The sequence below is a fragment of the Manis javanica genome, chromosome 11, assembly GCF_040802235.1.
Source record: "Manis javanica isolate MJ-LG chromosome 11, MJ_LKY, whole genome shotgun sequence".
Lineage (NCBI taxonomy): Eukaryota > Metazoa > Chordata > Mammalia > Pholidota > Manidae > Manis > Manis javanica.
This window is the reverse complement of record NC_133166.1, coordinates 80,621,852-80,642,863: the sequence shown is the minus strand read 5'-3', so window position 1 is coordinate 80,642,863 and position 21,012 is coordinate 80,621,852. Positions and strand designations below refer to the sequence as shown.

The following is a 21,012-nucleotide window of genomic DNA, read 5'->3' as shown; positions in this document are numbered from 1 at the left end:
GAAATTATATGACTTGTTCCAAAAGCAAAAAGATCTAGATAATTGATTTAGATAATTAGTAATTTATAATAGCTTGACTCTGTAGTGATGAAATGAACCAGTGATTTCCCTGTGTAAAGCCACTTCAGGAAATCATAAGTCATGTTAAAAATACACATAGAATAGGTAGTATGTGTACAGGGGGTATGTACTTTGAAGGTATTCATCTATTGCAAATAAGGTTTTTTCAAATCTAGTCTTCATGGGAAGAATCAGATTGTCCAAGTTTTATTAACCTGTAATTAAAACTTTTCTATTGGAGAAGAATAAATACTTAAAAAAAATGGATATAGTAAGTGGCTAAAATAATTTTTTTTTTAAATAGGGGAAGAAGTCTGTGTTTACTATGGGGTAAAGCCTCACATTTTTCACATCTGCTTAATGAACTGTCCGGCCTCTCATTGAAACATCCCACTGGCAGACACATTTTGGGGGCAGGCAGTAGTAGGGACAGACCTTTCATATGGTGCTTTGTGTGAGTGGGCACTCAGTGAAGGTGAACCATACCAATGCTGAGGAATTAGCTGTAAAACTACAGTGCGGTCTTGGACTGGCATTTCTTGTCAGTGCAAGTATCTGTCCATCTATAAACCATCACAGCAAATGAGTAACCTATAGCTTGGGTCCTTTGGTTTATGTGGAAAACTATTGTTTCCAGTCTGTCCCTCCTTAAAAGGACCTTTAAATCATCACTGTCATATTATTTAAATTGTTATATATACATACTAATTCTTGTGCATATTTTAATTTAATTTCAAATTCTCATGCTCTTGGGTTTTAGGAGCTACGATTTTGCAATTTTTTAGAGTACAATATTGCAGACCCCCCAAAAAATGAAAACACACCATACCTAATATACTCCTAAAATGATGTAAGTTGTAAGGCTCCTTTTTTTTTTTTGCAATTTAGGCTTTGTAACTGTAACTATAATATTAATGTATAGATGCACTCTTTTTCTAATGTCTTATATGAAGCCTATGAGCATTTTCATTTTATTTCATTCCATTCTTACTTATTTTGCTTTTGTTTCCTGGGTAAGTTCTGTAGTAAGACACTTAGGATCCTTGATCCTCTGAATGTGTTTCTAAGTTTGAAAATGATATTTAATCAACTTCATCTGTCATTTTATCTTGTTAAGTAGCGTTAAACATTCTCTAAATAATCCATCATCTTTGTCTCCATCTCCTCCCGCACAGTCCTGGCTGTGTTCCACCTCCAGCTGATTTTAAAGGTTGTCCCTCCCTGTAGGAATAGCAGTTATACTGGCACCCACGTGTCACTCTCTGTATCTAGAGGAAAGGGAGTGTTCCTGGCCGACATGTCTCCACAGCTCATTGCTCTCTCTCTGGAGAAAGGCTGGATGTCACCTTACAGATTCCTTCCGTGAATGATTTAAAACTTGATGCTGAGCTGCATAAAGCCCCGTGTGGATAGCTGTGCCTTTACAGAGTGGGGGCTGGGCTGAGGGGCACGTGGTCCTCCCTGGCACAAGCTGCAGCCACCCTTGCGTTGGATGGACCCGGCTAGTGATTATACCTGGCAAGGGGGAAACTGAGGCTCAGCGAGCAGCCGCCCTACCCTTGGAGACTTCGGCAGAGTCAAGCCTTCTGGCTTTTTGATAAGGAAATAGGAATTTGCAGAAAGTAGTTGTCTCAATGAGAGCGGGAACCCGACTGTGTTGGTAAGGACTCTTCGCTGTTCCACTGTGAGCAGAGTGGAGCCAGGGTGACGAGGCCATTGCCGTCTCTTCTCGGGCATCGCCTTGTTCTGTGCCTGGAGTGGCTCCGCAGGTGAGCTGGGGCCCGAGCGGATGCAGCGTGCCTGGAGGAAGGACCGCAGCCAGCCCTGCAGAGGGCTGCCGGCTTCCTCCCTGACAGACCCTGATCCCCTGAGCCTCATTAACCCCAAGATGACCCTCCTCTCCGCCAAATTAGGAGCACTGGGCAGTAGAAGAAGAGAGTACTCTTGATTTAATATTCCATCAGGGTAAGCTTGCATGGTACCGTGTGTAGCTTAACCCAGAAATGAGACGTGATCTTAATACAAGGGGTTTTGTTTTTGCTTGTTTTAATAAGCAGGGAATAATCTGTAGTCATACTGGTGAGTTAGTATTTTACTCCATATGTTTAAGCCTTATTAATATTTCTCTGTTACTTTATAATATGGGCATCTAAGGCGGGCAGCATTTACCATCACTTTGAAAACTGGTAAAACTTAAAATTGTTAGATCATATAGATATTTAGTTATTAACGACAAGTTTCCTAATGATGCTGATCAAAGAAAACATAAGAATTAAATATTCATATCCAAATGCTTAATTATCAGTGACCATTTTCTATTTTCTACCTGAAGGTTTAATGAATTCCCTGACAAGAATAATGGAGTTCACAAACTTTGGGGACAGTTACTATAATCAATACATTTTTAGTCATGATGTTATAGCCCAGGGCCATAATCCCTTGTCCACAATTTGGAGACCCAAAAACCTGTGAAACCAAAGGTTTTTTTCTGAAGTTTGTGCAAACTCAACCTTCACGAGGCTCTCTGCAGTCTTTACTGATCCCACTAAGTGGGAATATTCATATGATTGCTACAAAAATATTAACATGCTCAATAACTCCATGTCAGATCTGTTTGATAGTGTTATGTACCATATTTCTGTCTGAAATTAGAGAAGTATGAAATTCTGTAGTTCATCTTCCCCCAGAGGTTTTAGGTAAAGGATCATAGAATGAGCTGAATGAACCCTGTACTCACTGGCCCTAATTCTCCCCTCTAGAAGCACATAAGTAAATCCGTTCCCTTGTCCACGCAATGGGTTTTCACATATTTGATGTTAGCTATGAAGATGCTATAGGTTTCCCATTACCCTGTTATAATATTCCCAGGTCTTTTAATTGTTCTAGCATTACTTTGAACTTTTCTGATATGTTTAGCTTCCCATTCAGCCCGGGCCATATCCTTTTTTATTTCAGCTATGCCCTAATGGCACCATGCTATAAACCAACTGAAAACATTTCTTAATACTCCCAATATGAGTAAGGCCGTGCCCTTCACCTTTCTTGCTCTGGGAGAAATTTTCCAAGCCAGAGTATTTCAAAATCAGTGTCTTCTAACCTACGGTAGATAGTCTAAAGAATGAATATCCTGAAACAAATCCTGGGAGGCATGAAGGGCATGGGGAGTCAAGAATGCTTTGATCCATCTTTAATTTCCCTTTTTAAAAAAATTTTAACATCTATTTTGTTTTTTTAATTTTTTAAATTAAGATAACATTGATATACAATCTTATGAAAGTTTCACAGGAGCAGCATTGTGGTTTCAGCATTCACCCATTTTATCAAGTCACCCCCACCCCACCCCTTTGCAATCACTGACCATCAGCATAGTAAGGTGCTATAGAGTCATTGCTTGTCTTCTCCCTGCTGTACTGCCTCCCCCGTGACCTACCTGTATTGTGAGTGCTAATTAGTATCCCTTAATCCCCTTCTCCCTCCCTCCCCACCCACCCTCCTCCAGCCCCTTCCCTTTGGTAACCGCTAGTCCCTTCTTGGAGTCTGTGAGTCTGCTGCTGTTTTGTTCCTTCAGTTTTGTTTTGTTGTTACACTCCACAGATGAGTGAAATCATATGGTGTTTGTCTTTCTCCACCTGGCTTATTTCACTGAGCATAATACCCTCTAGCTCCATTCACATTGTTGCAAATGGTAGGATTTGTTTTCTTTTTATAGTTGAACAATATTCCATTGTGTATATGAACCACATCTTCTTTATCCATTCATCTACTGATGGACACTTAGGTTGCTTCCATATCTTGGTTATTGAAAATAGTGCTGTGATAAACATAGGGTAAATGTCTTTTTGAATCAGGGATCTTGTTTTCTTCAGGTAAATTCCTAGGAGTGGAATTCCTAGGCCAAATGGTATTTCTATTTTGAATTTTTTCAGGAACCTCCATACTGCTTTCCACAATGGTTTAACTAATTTACCCACCAGCAGTGTAGGAGGGTTCCCCTTTCTCCACATCCTCACCAACATTTGTTGTTTGTCTTTTGGATGTTGACCATCCTAACTGGTGTGAGGTTTTAATTTGCATTTCCCTGATAATTAGCAATGTGGAGCATCTTTTCATGTGCCTATTGGCCATCTGAATTTCTATTTTGGAGAAGTGTCTGTTCAGATCCTCCACCCATTTTTTAATTGGGTTACTTGTTTTTTGGGTGTTAAGGCTTGTGAGTTCTTTATGTATTTTGGATGTTAACCCCTTATTGGACAAGTCATTTATGAATATATTCTCCCATACTGTTGGATACCTTTTTGTTCTGCTGACAGTGTCCTTTGCTGTACAGAAGATTTTTAGTATGTTATAGTCCCATTTTTTCATTTTTGCTTTTACTTCCTTTGCCTGAGGAGATGTGTCCAGGAAAAAGTTGCTCATGTTTATATTCAAGAGATTTTTGCCTATGTTTTCTTTTATGAGTTTTATGGTCTCATGATTTACATTCAGGTCCTTGATCCATTTCAAGTTTACTTTTGTGTATGGAGTTAGACAATAATCTAGTTTCATTCCCTTACATGTAGCTGTCCAGTTCTGCCAATACCAGTTGTTGAAGAGGCTGCTTTTCCCCATTGTACATCCATGGCTCCTTTATCAGACATTAATTGATAATATATGTGTGGGTTTATACCTGGACTCTGTATTCTGTTCCATTGATATATGGATCTGTTCTTGTGCCAGCAACAAATTGTTTTGGTTCCTGTGGCTTTCTTTGTAGTAGAGCTTGAAGTCAGGGAGGGTAATCCCCCCAGCTTCGTTCCTTCTCAGGATTGCTTTAGCTATTCAGTCTTTTGTGGTTCCATATGAATTTTAGAACTATTTGCTTTAGTTTGTTGAAGAATGCTGCTGGTATTTTGATGGGGATTGCATTGACTCTGGTGATTGCTTTAGGCAGGATGGCCATTTTGACAATATTAATTCTTCCTATCCATGAGCACAGGAAGTATTTACATTTATTGGTGTCTTCTTTTTAATTTCCCTTTATAATTATTTCCCACAGGGCTTTCCACTTTCTTCCAACCCTGAGCACTGCATTCTTTACACTGAACTTAGGACTTGTACACAGGCTGTATTGGTCATTCAGCAATATTTACTAAATGGCTGCTGTATGCCAGGCACTGGAGTTGTGAACAAAACCAAAACCTTCCCTCTGGAGCTCACATTATATCCATAGGGTACTCACACCACACGGGTCCTAATGAACACTGCAGTGGGGCAAAGGAGAGAGTTGCAGAAGTTGGTGGTGGTCTTCGAGCTAGCCACACACATCATTCTGGGAGCTGACGCATAAGCAGGGGCTTGAAGAAAGTGAGGGAATAAATCAGTGAATATGTGGAGACAGAAGCTTCCAGATAAAGGGAGTGCAAAGCTGGAGGAAGAAGTGTATTAAGGCTGAAGTAGCTGAAACAGAGTGAGCAAGAAGATGAGTACAGAGGGTTGTTGGGGCCAGACAGGGTGGCCTGGTGGACCAGGTGAAGAAAGGTCATCAAGAGGTAGGGGCACAGAGAAAGAGCCATTGCAGCCCCCAGTGCTTGTGTGCAGGAAGCGTGGACCGAGAGCTGATGTGGCTTTGGGAATGTGGAGGAGCTGTTTGCATCCACCGGAGCAGGCCCTGTCAAGTGGTTACATGGAGCAGAGGAAGGGGAGACAGTGGCCATTGGCAGCTCTTGAGGAACCCATGCCTACAAAGGGTCACAGAGAAAAGAAGGTCTAGCTGGAAGCCGAGGTGAGTTAGAGGGTGTTTTTGTTTCTGTTGTGATCATGGGATAAACAGCATATTTTTAGTGGGATAAGAATAATCCAATAGAGACAAAACTGACCCTTGTCCTCCCTTAATGTGTGTGTCTTCTTGATTCCATTCCTGCCTCTTATCTCCCACATCTCACTCCTTAATTAAACCATTCTTCCTCTTGAATAATTCTAAACCATTATGATATAAATAGCTTTGTTGTACTCCTTTATGAGTTTTACAGGGAGGAAATGTGACAAGCTCTCTGTACACAGATTCCTGTGTCGAACAGCCATTGAGTTCCTCCCCCCCTCCACTCCCAACAACATCTTTCTAAAAAAATAGGATCCAAGTTATGCACACAACACCATACTTCCTAGAGGTGTGTGGAAACAAAAGCCACGGCATAAGTGCCAGCAGAGCTTAGCTTTACAAGCTGTAATCAAAAACTTTTCTGAACCATGTGCAAAAAAATAGTCACTGAAATTAAGAAAATATCTTAACACAGGTGGAAATAAAAAGTAAAAGTATGCTTGCATGAAAAATGTCAAATGTCATAAACAACACCATTCTCCTGTAATAAAAGATGAACTTTGCTGTCAAATGTGATTTCATAAAGTTTTGGCCATCACGTATGATGGAAATTTGTTTTACTTACTGTCATCCATCTGTGGAACCAGCAACTGTCATTTAACCATTTTATTGAGAAAATCTAAAACATCCTCCATATGTACAGCAGGAACATGGTTCCCGTGGGACTTACAGGGCACATCAGCTGAGCCACCTTTCTAAATGCTATGTAAATCCACATCAAATACAGAATTAAAATAGTCTTTACTTCAAGATCCGTGAGGAAAACCCTTTATTTTTCTAATTCAGAGATTGTAAATTAGTGTTAAAAAGCAGAAGATCAAAAGCATAAAAATCTCACCACATATATAGGAACACAAATACTTGTGTTTTCAGTGACCATTATCATCTAAGCATTTTTGAAAAACTCTAAAATAGCACCTTTCAGATTTCCCAGCTTTTCCTGATGCCATGTTAGAATTCCCTTATGGAAGAACATGAGAAAAGGATACTCATAGTTGGACAGAATATAATTCACGCTCTGTATTTACACAGTGGAATGTGACCCTTGCTATCTAGTCCCTGAAGCAAATGTATTTCCCTCCTTCCCAGAACAGAATGTGGGCATTTCCAGAACTTGGCCAAGGCTTAGCTACCTGCTGACTGCTCCTCAGTTGGGATCCCTGGGTTGAGAGATAATGGAGGAAATAGCCTAACTGCCCTAGATTTTTCAGTCGCACCCCTGTCAGATTAGGTCACCAAAAAGCAGCAGGACATACTGGCGGTGTGTGTTGACTTCCCTCTCCTCAGAAATGCCTTCACTGAATTAACGGTTCAAGTTTAGTTTCAGTTTATACTGAGGATTTGTGTTAAAAAAATAAAAAGGGCCATTGGAAAAATTTATCTACCTTTTGATTTTTAAATTTGTACTAACTACAGTTCACGTGCCTTATGTAGAGAGCCATATTGAAAACATTCCTACTGGAAATTAGGAAAAAGAAAAAATGCGGTGGTAATTTCTGTTTTGTCTGTATGATCTTACCTGCTTTCCTTCTTCAAAGATGAATACTATAGCCCGTTGCGCTTCCATTATTGCTTGTCCTTGAATAGAGTTTAAAATTTGTCCAGTTACAGTACTTCTCTCCTGTATCTGATAAAACACAAACATTCTTTTTTATATATAGTTTCTCTTTTCAAAAACCACTTTAAACTGACACGTTTTATAGTATGTTCAGTTTTAGAAGAGTCAATAAAGAGAAACATAATGAATAAAACACAAGTAAATACATAACTGGAAAGAGGAGGATACTGATGGATGGCTATTTCACCTTTCCCATGCATTTACATAGTTAAAGCTACAGCTTTGGAGGTCAGTTTTCTGTGTTTGAATTTGAACCACAAATTGGTGAATGACCTGGCGAGCAGTTTGACCATTTTAAGCTTCAGTTTCCTGACTGTAAATGTTGGGCAATAGCAGCATCTGCCCCATGGGGTTATAGTACAAGAGTCAAAGGACATAATGCCTATAAACCCTCTTAGCCCAGTGCCTGGCACATAACAGGTTCTGGGCAGGTGTTAGCTGCTCCTGTGATGAGCTGGGCAGTGTGCTGGGCATGGGGTTAGGAGAGAAAAGACGTCCCATTTCCTGCCTTCCAGGAGCTCACGTTAGTGTCTTCGAATGTTCACCCTGCAGAAGCTCTCTGAAAGGGAAGGGATATTGAATGTGGGAAATAAATTGAATATCATCTATCCCATTTGCTTTCCATTATAGAAATACCATGTTTATGGTACTAATAGCTGTTTAGTAAGCCCATGACTTGGCACCCTTTTTAGCAGGAGATGATGTGGAAAGAGTAAAGTCAACCAGATCTGGATTTTCTTCATTCCTGCAGGGTATGGCTCAAGACCCTCTGTGAGCTCCAGCCTCTTTGCCTCTGACATGGCTGATGGCATCTCTCATTCTTGGTCACCCAACGGTTGAATATGGTGGTGCATGCGAAGCACCCACTGTCTCTGGCACACAGCTGCTCACTGCAGATATTAATTTTCTTCAAATAAAAATCAACTCATTTTTTGCACATCTGTGATTGCTGGGACAGTTTTCTCCATTCTCAGATTAAAACAGTCTCCATATAAATTTTGACAGTTAATTGTGCTTTGACCCTCTTCCCATGACGCTCTCTAAACAGGAACATAACCCTACATAAAGTCAGCCCGTTATCTCCTTGGAGCATATTTGGTGGCCGTAAATTCATCTAAGTATCCTCTCATCTAGCCATCATTCTTTATCTCGTCTGCAGACATCCCCTTAGAGATTCTTTACATGCTTGGTTGAAATGAAGATATATTACATCTGTGTCATTTATCTTTTCCACTAACCTAGGAGTTAATAAGAGTTAGTGAGACGAGTTTGACACAATTTCATGTTGAATCCTTACAGCCTCCTAATGATTCATATAATGTATACAAAATTAGTTCCTCCATAAGATGGAAGAAAGTGATTTCCTAAACTATTTCATAACTTTAAATTTTATGTACATTTGTTCAAACTAGATCGTTATTTATGGATGGAATATTAACAGTAAATCAGTAAACTCAAAGGTCAAGTCAAATAAAGCCCTGTATAGTTTACTCAAAATGGGAATTAGAGAACCAGACTCACGGCTGATGAGTTCACCGGAAGAAGGAGGCAAAAACAAGAGATTTGGATCTAAGCCCTAGTTTTTTGCCAGATTTCATCCCTGTGATTTTTTTTTAGCTTAATTTTAATTTCCCTGTTCATCATCATTTATTCAGTGAGTCAATTATTTTCAAACATCTAGTGAATATCTACCTGTGTGAACTTTATTATTATTCTAGGAATGTCAAAATGTATATACCTGATCCCTCATTTCAAGGAGCTTACTATTCAAAAGGCAAAAAGACAGATATATGAATAGTTGAAAGTCTTTAAAATAAAACTCTGGACAAAATTATGTGAAAGCATGGAGGGTTGCATGATAAGCCTCCCTAGAGGGCCAGGTATACTTTCTATAGGAAGCTGATTTTTGAACTGATGTAGAACGACCTAGGAAAGGGAGAGAAAAAGAGAATGGATAGTCGGGGGAACAGATTTAGCCAAAACCTCCCTTAGGGCTGGGGAGTGGTTCTGTATGGCTAGAGACCAGGGAACATTATAGAGAATTAAGAAGAATTTAGACTAGTTGTAAATAGCCTTGAATAGCTCACTAAGAAACTGAAACAGTATTTTCTTGGCAAATGAATGACTGGCTCAGAAGATTCCCATGTTTAGGACATTAGTGAAGGATGGATTAGACTGACACAGAGGCCAGTCTGCAGGGGTGGCAGTGGTCCAGGTGATGGAAGGAGGGGGACTTGGGTAGCAATTAGGGACAGTGACATTAGGTTGGGACAGATTTTAAGATCATTACTAAGGACTAATCAGTAACTGCACTTGTTAAGCATTTGCATATGCATGGAGGGGGTGGTGAACAGGGAGAGAAAGGCCAGGGAGGGTGAGTGGTTATGGGTGGATCTGTCCTTAACCGGGGTCCAGGTGGGAGAAGGGAGACTGCACTGGGGCTGGATCCTGGGGGAGGCAAGAGCCAGAGCTACGGAGCTGAACGTCTTCTAGAGAGAAATGACAGCTGGATGATAAAGTGGATTATTTCTTTGTAATAGCCTGTGGATATATATCCTATGGCTACTGCACTCAAGATTAGAGCTTTGTGGGGGAAAATACCATTGAGGGCGAGTTTAATAAATAAGAAGCAACAAAAGAGATTAAGGAAGCATGTCCAGAAAGATAGTTGGAAAGCTCAGAAGTTCTCTGAGGACCGGAAGATAAGAGAATTTTCGGGAATTAGAGGCTAGCTACTCTTTCAGAGTGACTGACTTGGTAGAGGAGAGAAAGGGTTAGAAAGTGCTGGAGGATTTGCCAATGAGGAAGTATCAGCAACTTTCTGACTCAGTAGAGGCTGACAGGACCAGTGGTTTGTGTGTGTGAATTGTCTGTATTCTCTACTGTGAAATGGGAGCATAGCAATGTACATTCGTGCCCATCTTCTTAGAGCCATCCAAAACTAAGGGACAAGTATTTTTTTCTCAGGTAGCTCATCCATGAACTACAATAGAACATTCAGTCATCAAAGAGATTCAGACTACAGGTAAGTAATTTGATTGGCCTGAGTATGTTTTCTTCTGAATAAGTGATTCATCTCTTTTCACCCACGTATACTCCACAAGATTAGTGTCAGAAAACACTGATGTACATCACATCTCTGCTTATTGGCTTTATATTCAATATATATTTGTGGTTTTAGACCATGAACATAGAATATGCATATCTACCTGTCATGGTATCCTAGATTTTAGACTATGAATATCCCTGAGAATTCAGCTCAGCTTGGGAGGAAAGTGGCAAGCTCACTCAGTGCATCACTGTGAGGTGAGAGGAGTTTGGCATGTGTAGGGCCTCTGGGTAGGCCTACAGCCCCCCTGAGCCTCCCTCAGTTCCAGCCACAAATGACTGAGCCACATTCTGCTGCTTCCAGCACCTCAAAGGTGTTGCTAAAGCTTGGTTTCCTTGAGCACCGGAAGCTAATGGTGCTCATTCTAATTGCTCTCTAACATTTGAGATGCAAATGCAATGTCCTTTCTGAGAAAGCCAGAGATTGTCAGGGACTGAATTCAGAAATTCGGCTCCACTTCAGAAATATGTGCCTGAGGAAGCTTCAGTTCTTTTTACCTGAAGTAATTGACATGTGCCACTGAAGTTGCTTGTTCCTGTTATACTGTCAGGAGTTTTATGTGTGTTGGGTGTGTGTGTGTGTGTGTGTGTGTGTGTGTGTGTGTAATCACTGGGTTATAAAGGAGAGACAACAGAGCCAGGAGTGACTCCCCCAAATCACCTTTAATTCCCCAAGGTGTCTAATGCCTGCTTTTGTCCCTCCTGAGAGAGAGACCCACAACTTTAAAGCTGGCATTCCTAACCAGCCTTTGCCTAGAGGCTCCTCCCTCCTCGTGTGTGTGTGTGTGTGTGTGTGTGTGTGTGTGTGTGTGTGTGTACTCTTCCCTTTCTCTTTTGGCTAGAAAACTGTAAGTTTGTAGGCAGACACTCTGTTGTGTTTCGATGAAGAACACTGTTGGCAGTAATGATCACGTCTACTCTCAGCCTATTGTTGGATGAGTCTGCTGCATCAGGACCTCAGACGTGACATGCCAGCGCCAGGCTGCACTTAAATCTCTCACAGGCCACAGACCCCAGTAACGGGTCAGGCTACTCCCAGCAAGCCAAGTTGGAGCCAGCAGGAAATGAATCCGTCTGCCACAGATACTTATTTAGACCAAATTATTAATGTTTAGTGGCAGAAAAGTGGCTCCCTTTCTCATTTGATTGAAGGATGAGAGTGTATCTGTTTTCTTGATAAGATTGTGGCCAGCCCAGCGTGCTCTGGAAGGTAGATAACAATTTAGCCTGCAGGCTACAGAGCTGTCTGGTTTCTTTTCTCTGTATCTTTGCCAGAGTCTCTCCCTTATTCATGTCACAAACTGTCTTTAAACTTAATCACACTGAACTTTTTGTATATGTTTGCCTACAATAAATGGGTCTGAGGCTAGGAAAGGAAAGTGCAGAGAAAAATACATCTTTATTAGGAGAGAAATACAGACCAGCTCTCTTTGTTTTGAATAACCCTTAGTGTAAATGTGCTTGCTTACGTGAAGGTCAGAATTTGAGGAACTTTTCATTTGTCTTGAAAAATACCAAAATAAAAATACCAATATACCAAACACCAAAATACTAAGATAAAAATAATAAGAAGAATTTAAACTAGTTTCAACAAATCCTGTGATTAAAAAATATTTTTCATTCCATCACCTACCTCTGCCTTCTCTGTAATATCAGCCTTAAAAATGCTCTCATTCTTCTGGACCCGTATTTTCTATGCTTAATAACTTACTTCTAAACTTAATGTCTTAAAACCAAGCAAAGTTGTTACAACTTTGAATGTTTGCAGATAAGGATTAAAACATCCATATAAACATACTGAAATTTAGTTTCTCTTTGAAATTTATTTAGTTTCGTCTGAGGTTATATTTTACAACTTTTTTTTTTTAGAAGATAAATTTAATGTGAGTGGCTTTTAAAAGAACACTGAAAGTTGAGCTTTAATACTTAAAGATGTTTTGTTTTCCTCTGGTCATTTTTGCCCAGGGACCTAGAAAACCATTTCCACTGAGAGATGATCTAAAAGCCCCATTTCTCACAAAATGCTTCACTTCTTACCCAGAGGTGGTTCTCTGTAGCACCATAGAATCTTTCCTTATCAATTAATGGTGTCACGCTTCTTTACCTTGATAAGCTTGAATTTCAGGTTTTACATTCACGCCAATATTACTTTCCACCTTTATGGACAGCCTGCTGCATAAGCCAGTTGGGTGGTGCAATATGATAAGGCAGGCAACTTCTTAGGATCTTACACTCTTAGAAATGTAGAGCCGTACAGCTCTGTCTATCTGTAAATCAGACTTCTGGCATCCCTAACCCTTCCAAATGTAGCTGTGAACCCCGCCGGAGGTGAGAGGTGGGGAGTGGGGGAGAAGCCCCAGAGTAGCTGAGATCACTGCTCCAAATCCAGGAACACTATGCATTCAGCTAGAAATGAACTCAGAGTCTTAACTGCACTAATTTGAGGCTCATTTAAATTCACTTGGGTATCTGGTTTTTCCATCTAAGGAAGATGGAGGCTCTACTAAAGACAAGCATGCTGCTGCTATCGAGAAATGATTATAACCTGCCGTCCTAGCCAGAGACAGACACACAGAAAGTGGAGCACAGCAGAGTACAGAGCACTGGACTAGTGCATGGGCTGCCACCTGCATCTTAGGAGGCCTGAGGGTGGCCCTCGGTCATCACAACAGTGGCATAAGTAATGATGAATATTCGCCATCAAGGAAAAGCTAAATCGTTTCATTTATTTAAGAAAGAGAATCTTTTCTTTTTTTGTTCCAAAGAGTTTATTCAAAATTGGTTATACAAAGATTGCTCCTTGAAGGGAGAACATTTCCATTTTCTGGGAACCCCAGATTCACCCATTTTTTCCTGACCATTGCCAGAACAAAATGCTGCTTATGACAAAAATTACCTTGCTCAGACTGGTCATCCACTCTGTTTGCCACACCTGATTCCACACGTCTTTTGGTTATTTCATATAATTAAATTCCCCGTCAAAAAATACTGCCTCATATTCTTTGATTACTTTTGGTCCTCCATTTAAGGAATAAGTACATACTTTTGAAATTTATTCAGCAAAGTTTTGTTTCAGAAGTTTCATAGACCATGAAAGGTATTATAGCAAAGTATTAACATAAACATCAAATTTCATAGCCATTATTTACCTCTTAGTATCCCTCTCTTCCATCTAAAAAATAATGCTGCATTTCCTGTTTTCCAGTCTCTGCTTGTTGTCTTGTTGTTTTTCCAAAATTGCTGAAGGTGATCAATGAAGAGTTTTCATTATCATATGATTTGTTTGTGTTCACATTTTCCTTCTGTTATCTAGACTGCTGATGGGAAGTTGCAACTGTTAGAGTAAACCTATCAAAAATGTCATCTGGAAATTCCTCCTTCCCTTTTTAGTTCCCTAATGAGGGGTGGAGGGGGAATCTTGATTAACAGATGCCCTGGCAGTCCCCTTTGTGTGAATGCGGCTACATTAAAAAGAATGTATCTTCATGATCACACAGGAGAGCTGTGTCTCTGCACTCCATCCACAGACCTCACCCTTAATCAAAGTTTAAACTTGGGTGCAGGGAGAGTTTGGAAGCCCAGCACTGTCCTGCAGCCTAGCCCCATTTCCTCTCTCTACTTGGTGACCACTTCTTCTCTTTGTGAATGAAATATTGTCCCTGTGTGTTTCCTCTACTCCTCTTTTCCTAGTAACATGTATTGGTCATTTTTATTTATTGTTTGAAATGTTAGTGCCACCTTCCCTGTTCACTTGAAAACAATGATGCAGAGTTATGGGCTGAACATCTTTTTCCTACTCAGTTTAAGCAATGTTGGGCATCACTGAATGAGGGGTAAGGCAGGAGGGAAAGGGGTTGGCACATGTGCAGGGAGTTGCTCAATAGGACGGGAGGTGCTCCTGTGGACAGCTGGCCCAGCACCCCATCCCAGCTTTTCCATCATTATTTGTCTTATTTCTGCCAACTCTGGCAGCAAATCTCACCTCCAGAGACACATTCTTTCTTCCTGTCTAAAATGTGGAAAAAATTCCTTGTCATCAGAGTTTTGTTGAAATAAAACTGACATTTGGAAGAAGCCGCATTTGCTAGGAAGCTGGGGGAAGGTGCTGAAGTGAGCTCGTTCTGGGTGCTCGGGTTCGTGACCCCCCGTGTATGCTGTGGGGCAGAAGGGGAGGGAGCTAGCTGGCTGTCCAGGGGCTCCAGGGCAAAGACCTGGCTTCCAGGGCACTGTTCTCAGCGCTGCGCCGGCCGCCTCCAACAGATTGTCCCAGTGCTGCTGCTCAGTGTGTCCCAGGGGAACCAGGCCAGTGGGTGGCAGAGCCAGCCTGCGTAAGGGCATTCTAGCAAATTCTCCGTGACCCTTCTTCTGCTGAATTTGAAGAGCAACTACTGGAGGTTCTGGCACTTAGCCTTCCAGTCGTGCAAGCCCTTGAGCATATCTAGAGGTGCCCTAGGATGTGGTGAGAGATACACTGCAGTCATACATGGAAGAAACTGCAGCAGAAACCAGAAGTCCAGTTTGCACTTGGGCCTCCAGTGTCATGGGGAGCCTGTGGCAGCAGAACAGGGAGGTGTCCATTCTGCAGCTCATGGGGGCACTCCTGGGCCTCCCAGGACCTTTGCACGTGCCATTGCATATGTGCTGCTCTTCTTTCACCCTCTGCCACATTTACCTCAACAGGAAAAGTATAAATGATTATTTATCTTTGAAACAATGCTCAGCTGTCAACCCACTCCAGGAAGATGTCCACACCCTTGCCCTCCAACCCCAGAACCTCTCTGGGGCACAGCTTTACCTCTGCAAGCCTGGGTAGTTATGTAACATACCCCTATAATATGCTTGCTTATGCGTACCTCTCCTACTAGCCGTTGAATGTGATTGTCCTTAGAAAATCAAGCCACACCAGTGCCTGGCCTGGAGTTACTGCTCTATAAATGATTGTTAAATGAACGGATGAGCTAGAGGATCTTGTAAGGGTTCTTTGACGCATGTTCTCCTTAGTTTTGGTCATCTCTGCTCCGAGGAATGGCTGGATTTGTTTTTGTGTAAAATTAAATATGTTTGTATTAGATTCAGCTTCCTGTGATCCATATAAAAATGTGTTTTAAGAACAAAATAAGTACTGTAATGAGAAAGTTAAGATATTTTGGTGATCTAAATACTTGTGAAGTGCCATTTTGTTTTGTTTTGTTTTTTTAATACCACAAAGTGCATTCAAGAGCTCTAAGTAAATTTAAGAGGGGATCTACTGGATTTTGACTAAGTGCTAAAACAAGTTTCCTTAATTCCCTGTCCAAATATTTCAACTTAAATTTACTAGTAGCTATTTCAGAGGAAGACGGGAACTCTGCAATCCACTGTTTGTTATAAAGAAAATGTTTTTGTCTTCAAATATTTGGAGGAAGGATTAAAGGGAATTTATGGCTTGGGTAGAAAGTAATAAAAGTGGTAACAATGGTGTGTCTTCTAAATTGTCACCATTTTCTGGAAGTACTAACAATATCAACTCAGCAGGCATTTTTGTGTCCAAAAGGAATTACTTTCATTTGTCAGACTTTAATGTAAACTCCAACCTCGATCTTGGAGCTGCAGTACTATATTATTTGTTTCATTCTATTGTTTAAAAATGGATTCATTCAGCTGTATGGGAGATGAATTCTATCATTATGCTTTTTACCACAGGGCTCAAGAAATATGATCCATTTCTTTCAGGAAATAGGCTTCCAGAACGACATAAAAAAGTCTTTTATGAAGATAAATCACAGCCTTTTTAGTTTCTCCAGAAATACTACATTTTTAATTCCCAAGGAAAATCACAAAAATAAAAAATAAATGAGCCTGAAAAGTTATTTTCCTTCTCTGGCATCCCTTTTTATTAAAAGAATCCCAGTTTACAGATTTCCTCCTACTTGTGTATTAAAACAGCCATACATAACTATTTTTTTATTTTGCAATTTTATAAAGCCCCTACTCTAAAAGAACTTTTTAAATAAATTTTTTAAATCTTTGCACAACTCTATGTAGTAATAAAGTAAAACTATTATATACTATGGAGCCCTTAGACTGGTTGAGAGAATAGAAGGATCGGTGGTACTATGATATCACCCAATGTTAAAGAGCAGCGCCAGACCTTAATTCAGAACTTACCTCCAAATAATGTCCTCTTTTAACTATACCTCTGATAAATTCAATACTGTTTTCCTTGGAGTATGTGTTTAAAAAGAAATCTTAGACCCTTAAAATGTTCTTATGAAACATTATTGCTCACTCTTTATTTTCTGTCACTTGATTGGTTCCCATGCTTGATGAAGCTCAATTTAAAAATAAAACCGCCCAAATATACATTGCAGATTACTTTCATGCATGGGTAAGTGTGATGTGGAAAGTGAATCTGAAATCGTTTTAAATAAGTGTATGAGTTCTTATGTTGTTTTTCTTTAATTAATGCTTCTGATGTATCTAATAGTGCCAATCTTAGTACCCTCACCTGAAAAAGAGGGATATTTCTTTAACTTTTTATATATAAGATTCTTTTAATATAGGATGAAATGCTTACATGAAAATATTCATGTGTTTGTATACTATTCCATTTGACATCTTTTTATTCCAAGTTAAGAACCCCTGGATGAATTAGCCTCTAGCTCTAACATTCTGTGGTTTCGAATCAACGTCAGATAATGTTTCTGTGCATGTGGTATTATTTTCTCCAATAATTCAAACCCTTAATGAGTTGACTCTGGCTTACCTTCTATAAGGTGGATTGCAGCCATCTGTGTAGGTCTTTGTTTAAATTCATGTATCTTTTCCCCACCCAGACTGAAAGAAGCTGAAGAGGTGTGCAGACAGAAGAAGGGAAAATCACTTTATAAAATAAAACCAAGACATGACTCTGGAATTGTAAGTGTGTAACTCTTCTGTTTTTTAACTTGTAATTTTCTTTAGCTTTTAAACACTGTTTTTACAATATATCCCAACTCATATAATAAAACTCTAATTATTTTCCTCTTCAGTTTGGATGACTTAGAGAATCTGTTTTTCTTTATGCCCTTAATCAATCCCAGGAGGCTAAGAGATTCTCAGGATTCGGCATTTGAAGCTAAAGCATTAAGATGAATCTAAGAGAGTGCACAGATGTGGAAGTGCCTGGTTGGGTGGGAGTTGGGGGCAACCTTCCACTTTGTTCACTGCCCAGGGGTCCCAGCACAGGGCTGTGTCTGAACCCAGAGTGGTCATCAGAATTGGATCGGTCCCACTGGCATCTCAATCATGATGAGACAAGCCACGTGCAGTGCTGTCCTTTGCTCAGACCCAGGGCTCAGACCTGGCCTGTACGCATCAGTGGTCTACAGTGGTGGCTGCTTAGAATCTGCCAGCCAGCCAGCCAAGCTAACCAGCCAATCCCAGCTCTCTCCTTGCCCATTTTCCCTTTACAATTAAATGCCAGGTTGTGTGCCCTAGGAGGGGACGGCTTGGTGAGAATTACAGTTTTCCCTTGTGATACTGTCAGTCTTCATTGAATGTTTTCAGGATTATCATTTGGTTCCACAAAAGTAAATGATGCTTTTTTAAATGAAAAGTTGGATTAGGCCTTAAAACAGGAACGCTATGAATGGGATCAGCCTCACATCAGCTATGGAAAAATTAGTAAAATAATCCAAATTGGGAAATGATTTAACAGTCCCATTTAGAAAAATGTAGGAATTATATCTTCACTTAAGAGATATTTTCCCTTAAGTTTCTCTGTCAAAAATTCATCTTATCTAATGACAAGTATTATATTTATTATATTATATCATATCATATCATATCATATCATATCATATCATATCATATTATATATATTATGGTTTAGTTTATTTCCTGTTTTTTAAATTAAAGTACAACTTTCAAGGTGTATTGAATGAGGAGGAATACTCGTGTACTGATTAACCTCAATCATGCCATTACAAGGACAGGAAAGAGTTAAATCACTTAAACAAGTAATGAAGTGGCCAATTCAGGTTTTATTGTTACGTATTTGCATATAGAGTTGAGAATGAGAAGCGCAAGTTGACACTCTCTCAGGCCAAGTAGAAGCTGAAGCTTAAACACTTCTTTTTTTCTCAAAAATATTTGGTAATCTGTCTTGGTGAAAATCCTTATGAAAAAAGGAAAACTACTCATACTGTTTTCCTGTATGGGCTGGTTGATCTTAACCTTTTCCCAAAGAATGTGATCCAAATGAAAAGATCTTGTTTGGGCTATTCCTAACTCGATACATTTTTTTAAAGCTCTTCTTTCTAACTGTAACTCTTATCTGGTGCTTTTATTTTCAGAAAGCAAAGATAAGCATGAAAACCTGAACAATGCAAAGCAGAATGGAGATAAGTCACGGCCACCACTTCCACAAATTCAGCTGACCTGAGGGCAGGAAGGAAACTATATCATTTCGTTCATTTTTCTTCTTGACCTCTTGCATAATCTTTGTGTTTTCTAGACAGTTCACTGATTATTGAATTTTACTGTACATTCATATAAAAATGCAAAAGTGGTAGTAGCCCAGTGGAGAATTTGACACCTTTTCTTTTTGTAAAAGTTTATGGTATTATACCGATTGACCGCAACAGCATGTGTAGGAGGCAGTATCTGCATTAATGCTAACATGCTAAACATTAACCTAAAACTTACTTTTGTGAGAGTATTCCTTATCACAGAAACACTTTCCTTTCTACTGACAGCCAGTACTCCACATCAGTGCATTGAGATTTATGGTTAAAATGTTATTTCTAGTGAATTGTTTGTATCAGTTTCACATCTATGTAGAAAATTTTCTATTTTAAAATTTAAGTACCATTTATATGTTGTGATCAAGGCTTTCCCACCTCTTGGGTTGCTCTCCATAATAATTTTTTTTTGAAAGAAGATGATCAATTTTTTTACTCAAGTCAGATAAAGAATAGAAAAAAAATAGCAAAAGAAAAACCCTCTCCTATCCATCACTTCCTGTAAAACGTGACTAATTGTTGGCAAAAAAAAAAAAAAGTTAAGTTTTCGGATGGATTGGTTTCTGCCTAGAACCTGGTAAGTGAATACACCTGCCTGAGTACTTTGACGTGATTGGGGTCATCTTCATGCGTGTGGCAGGTGAGTAAAAGCGGTGAAATGAGTACATAATGTTTCGTTACCAGAAAGAGCCTAGAATTTTTTTTTCAACAACAATAGCAAAAAGCTGTTTTTTATTAAAACACATCATTGTCCATAAAATAAAGTACTATCTCTTCAGAATAGTAAGGCTATCAACTAGCTATTCATAAATGAGGGAGACATTTTCTCATTGACACAGTGAGTGAAAAAGATGCAGAATGCAGATCCTTTTGGCATAGACTTATTTTCTCTGGCTGTCTAATGCGTTTCTTTGCTGCGTTAATCTTCTTGCATCAGAACCATCATGACAATTTGCTTGAAGACACAGCTTTTTGTCTGTAAGATTCCTACCTTCCTTCTTCAGAGCCTAGGATTTTTATTCTGTTTTGCTTTGAGGAGAAAAAGAGTAAATCTCCTACTCTTGCTGAGAGTATATTAAAGTCACCTCATGATGCATTATGATGGTTTGGCCTACCATTAATAGGTGTTTGGTTTTTTTAAATTCTTTAATGATATCTGGTGGAGATTATAGTACATAAAGGTGAGAATTTCTTGCTATTGCAAACTGATTATGGAAAGCAACTTAAAAAGAAAACGTCCTGAGTCATAACTCTGTTTGTGTTTACGTAAAGTATGGTCTCTTACCTTTTATTTTGTAGTTTACGTGCACAGAAACAGTAGTGGGTTTGTTTGTTTTGTTCTCTTCCTGTCCCCTCAGTCCCTCCAATGTGTATATTACCATTCTTCAATCAAATAATAGGGCATTTAACAAAGATCGCTATGTGCAATACTGTATCTAGTGTTTCTATTTCAATTTTTATAGGATGTTAATTTATATGAAAATAAAATGAATAATCAAAGAGTTCTGTGCCTATCATGTGCATGTTGCCTGAGGATACTGGCAAAACACAACTATCATGTTTATCTGAGCAGAGGGCTGAGATAAATTTTAGACTGCTGGCATTCAAAGAGTTTTTTAAATTCTTATTTCAGGCTTAATGGTTGTTGTAGTTATTTGATAACTGCTTATTTTTAGAGCTAAAGTAATCATTCTGCTACATCAAAACATATTTTGGAAGAAAGTTGAAGTTTTTCTTGTGCCATTTTAAGAAAGAACTATTTCCCACTTATGAACACCAGTATATTGATATTTGAGAAATATTTTTTGTCTATCAGTTGGAATCTAGATGCGGAAGTTCATTTGATACAGGTTGTGTGGTGAAGGGCTACTGGAAGACAATAAAGC

General features: G+C 39.4%; 1 protein-coding gene across 2 annotated transcripts in view; it reads left to right on the top strand.

The window, feature by feature from the left end:
• FMN2 (formin 2) overlaps positions 1 to 20,646 on the top strand; it is a 321,858-nt gene extending 301,212 nt beyond the window's left edge. The window contains exons 17-18 of one of the 2 annotated variants that reach the window (XM_073216758.1): positions 17,459 to 17,540; positions 18,959 to 20,646. In XM_073216758.1, the coding sequence (XP_073072859.1) occupies positions 17,459 to 17,540; positions 18,959 to 18,985 (109 nt within the window). In that variant the 3' untranslated portion in view covers positions 18,986 to 20,646. The remainder of the gene's footprint in view (positions 1 to 17,458; positions 17,541 to 18,958) is intronic. The other variant, XM_073216759.1, reaches the window with a different exon arrangement.
• The last annotated feature ends 366 nt before the right edge of the window (positions 20,647 to 21,012 follow it).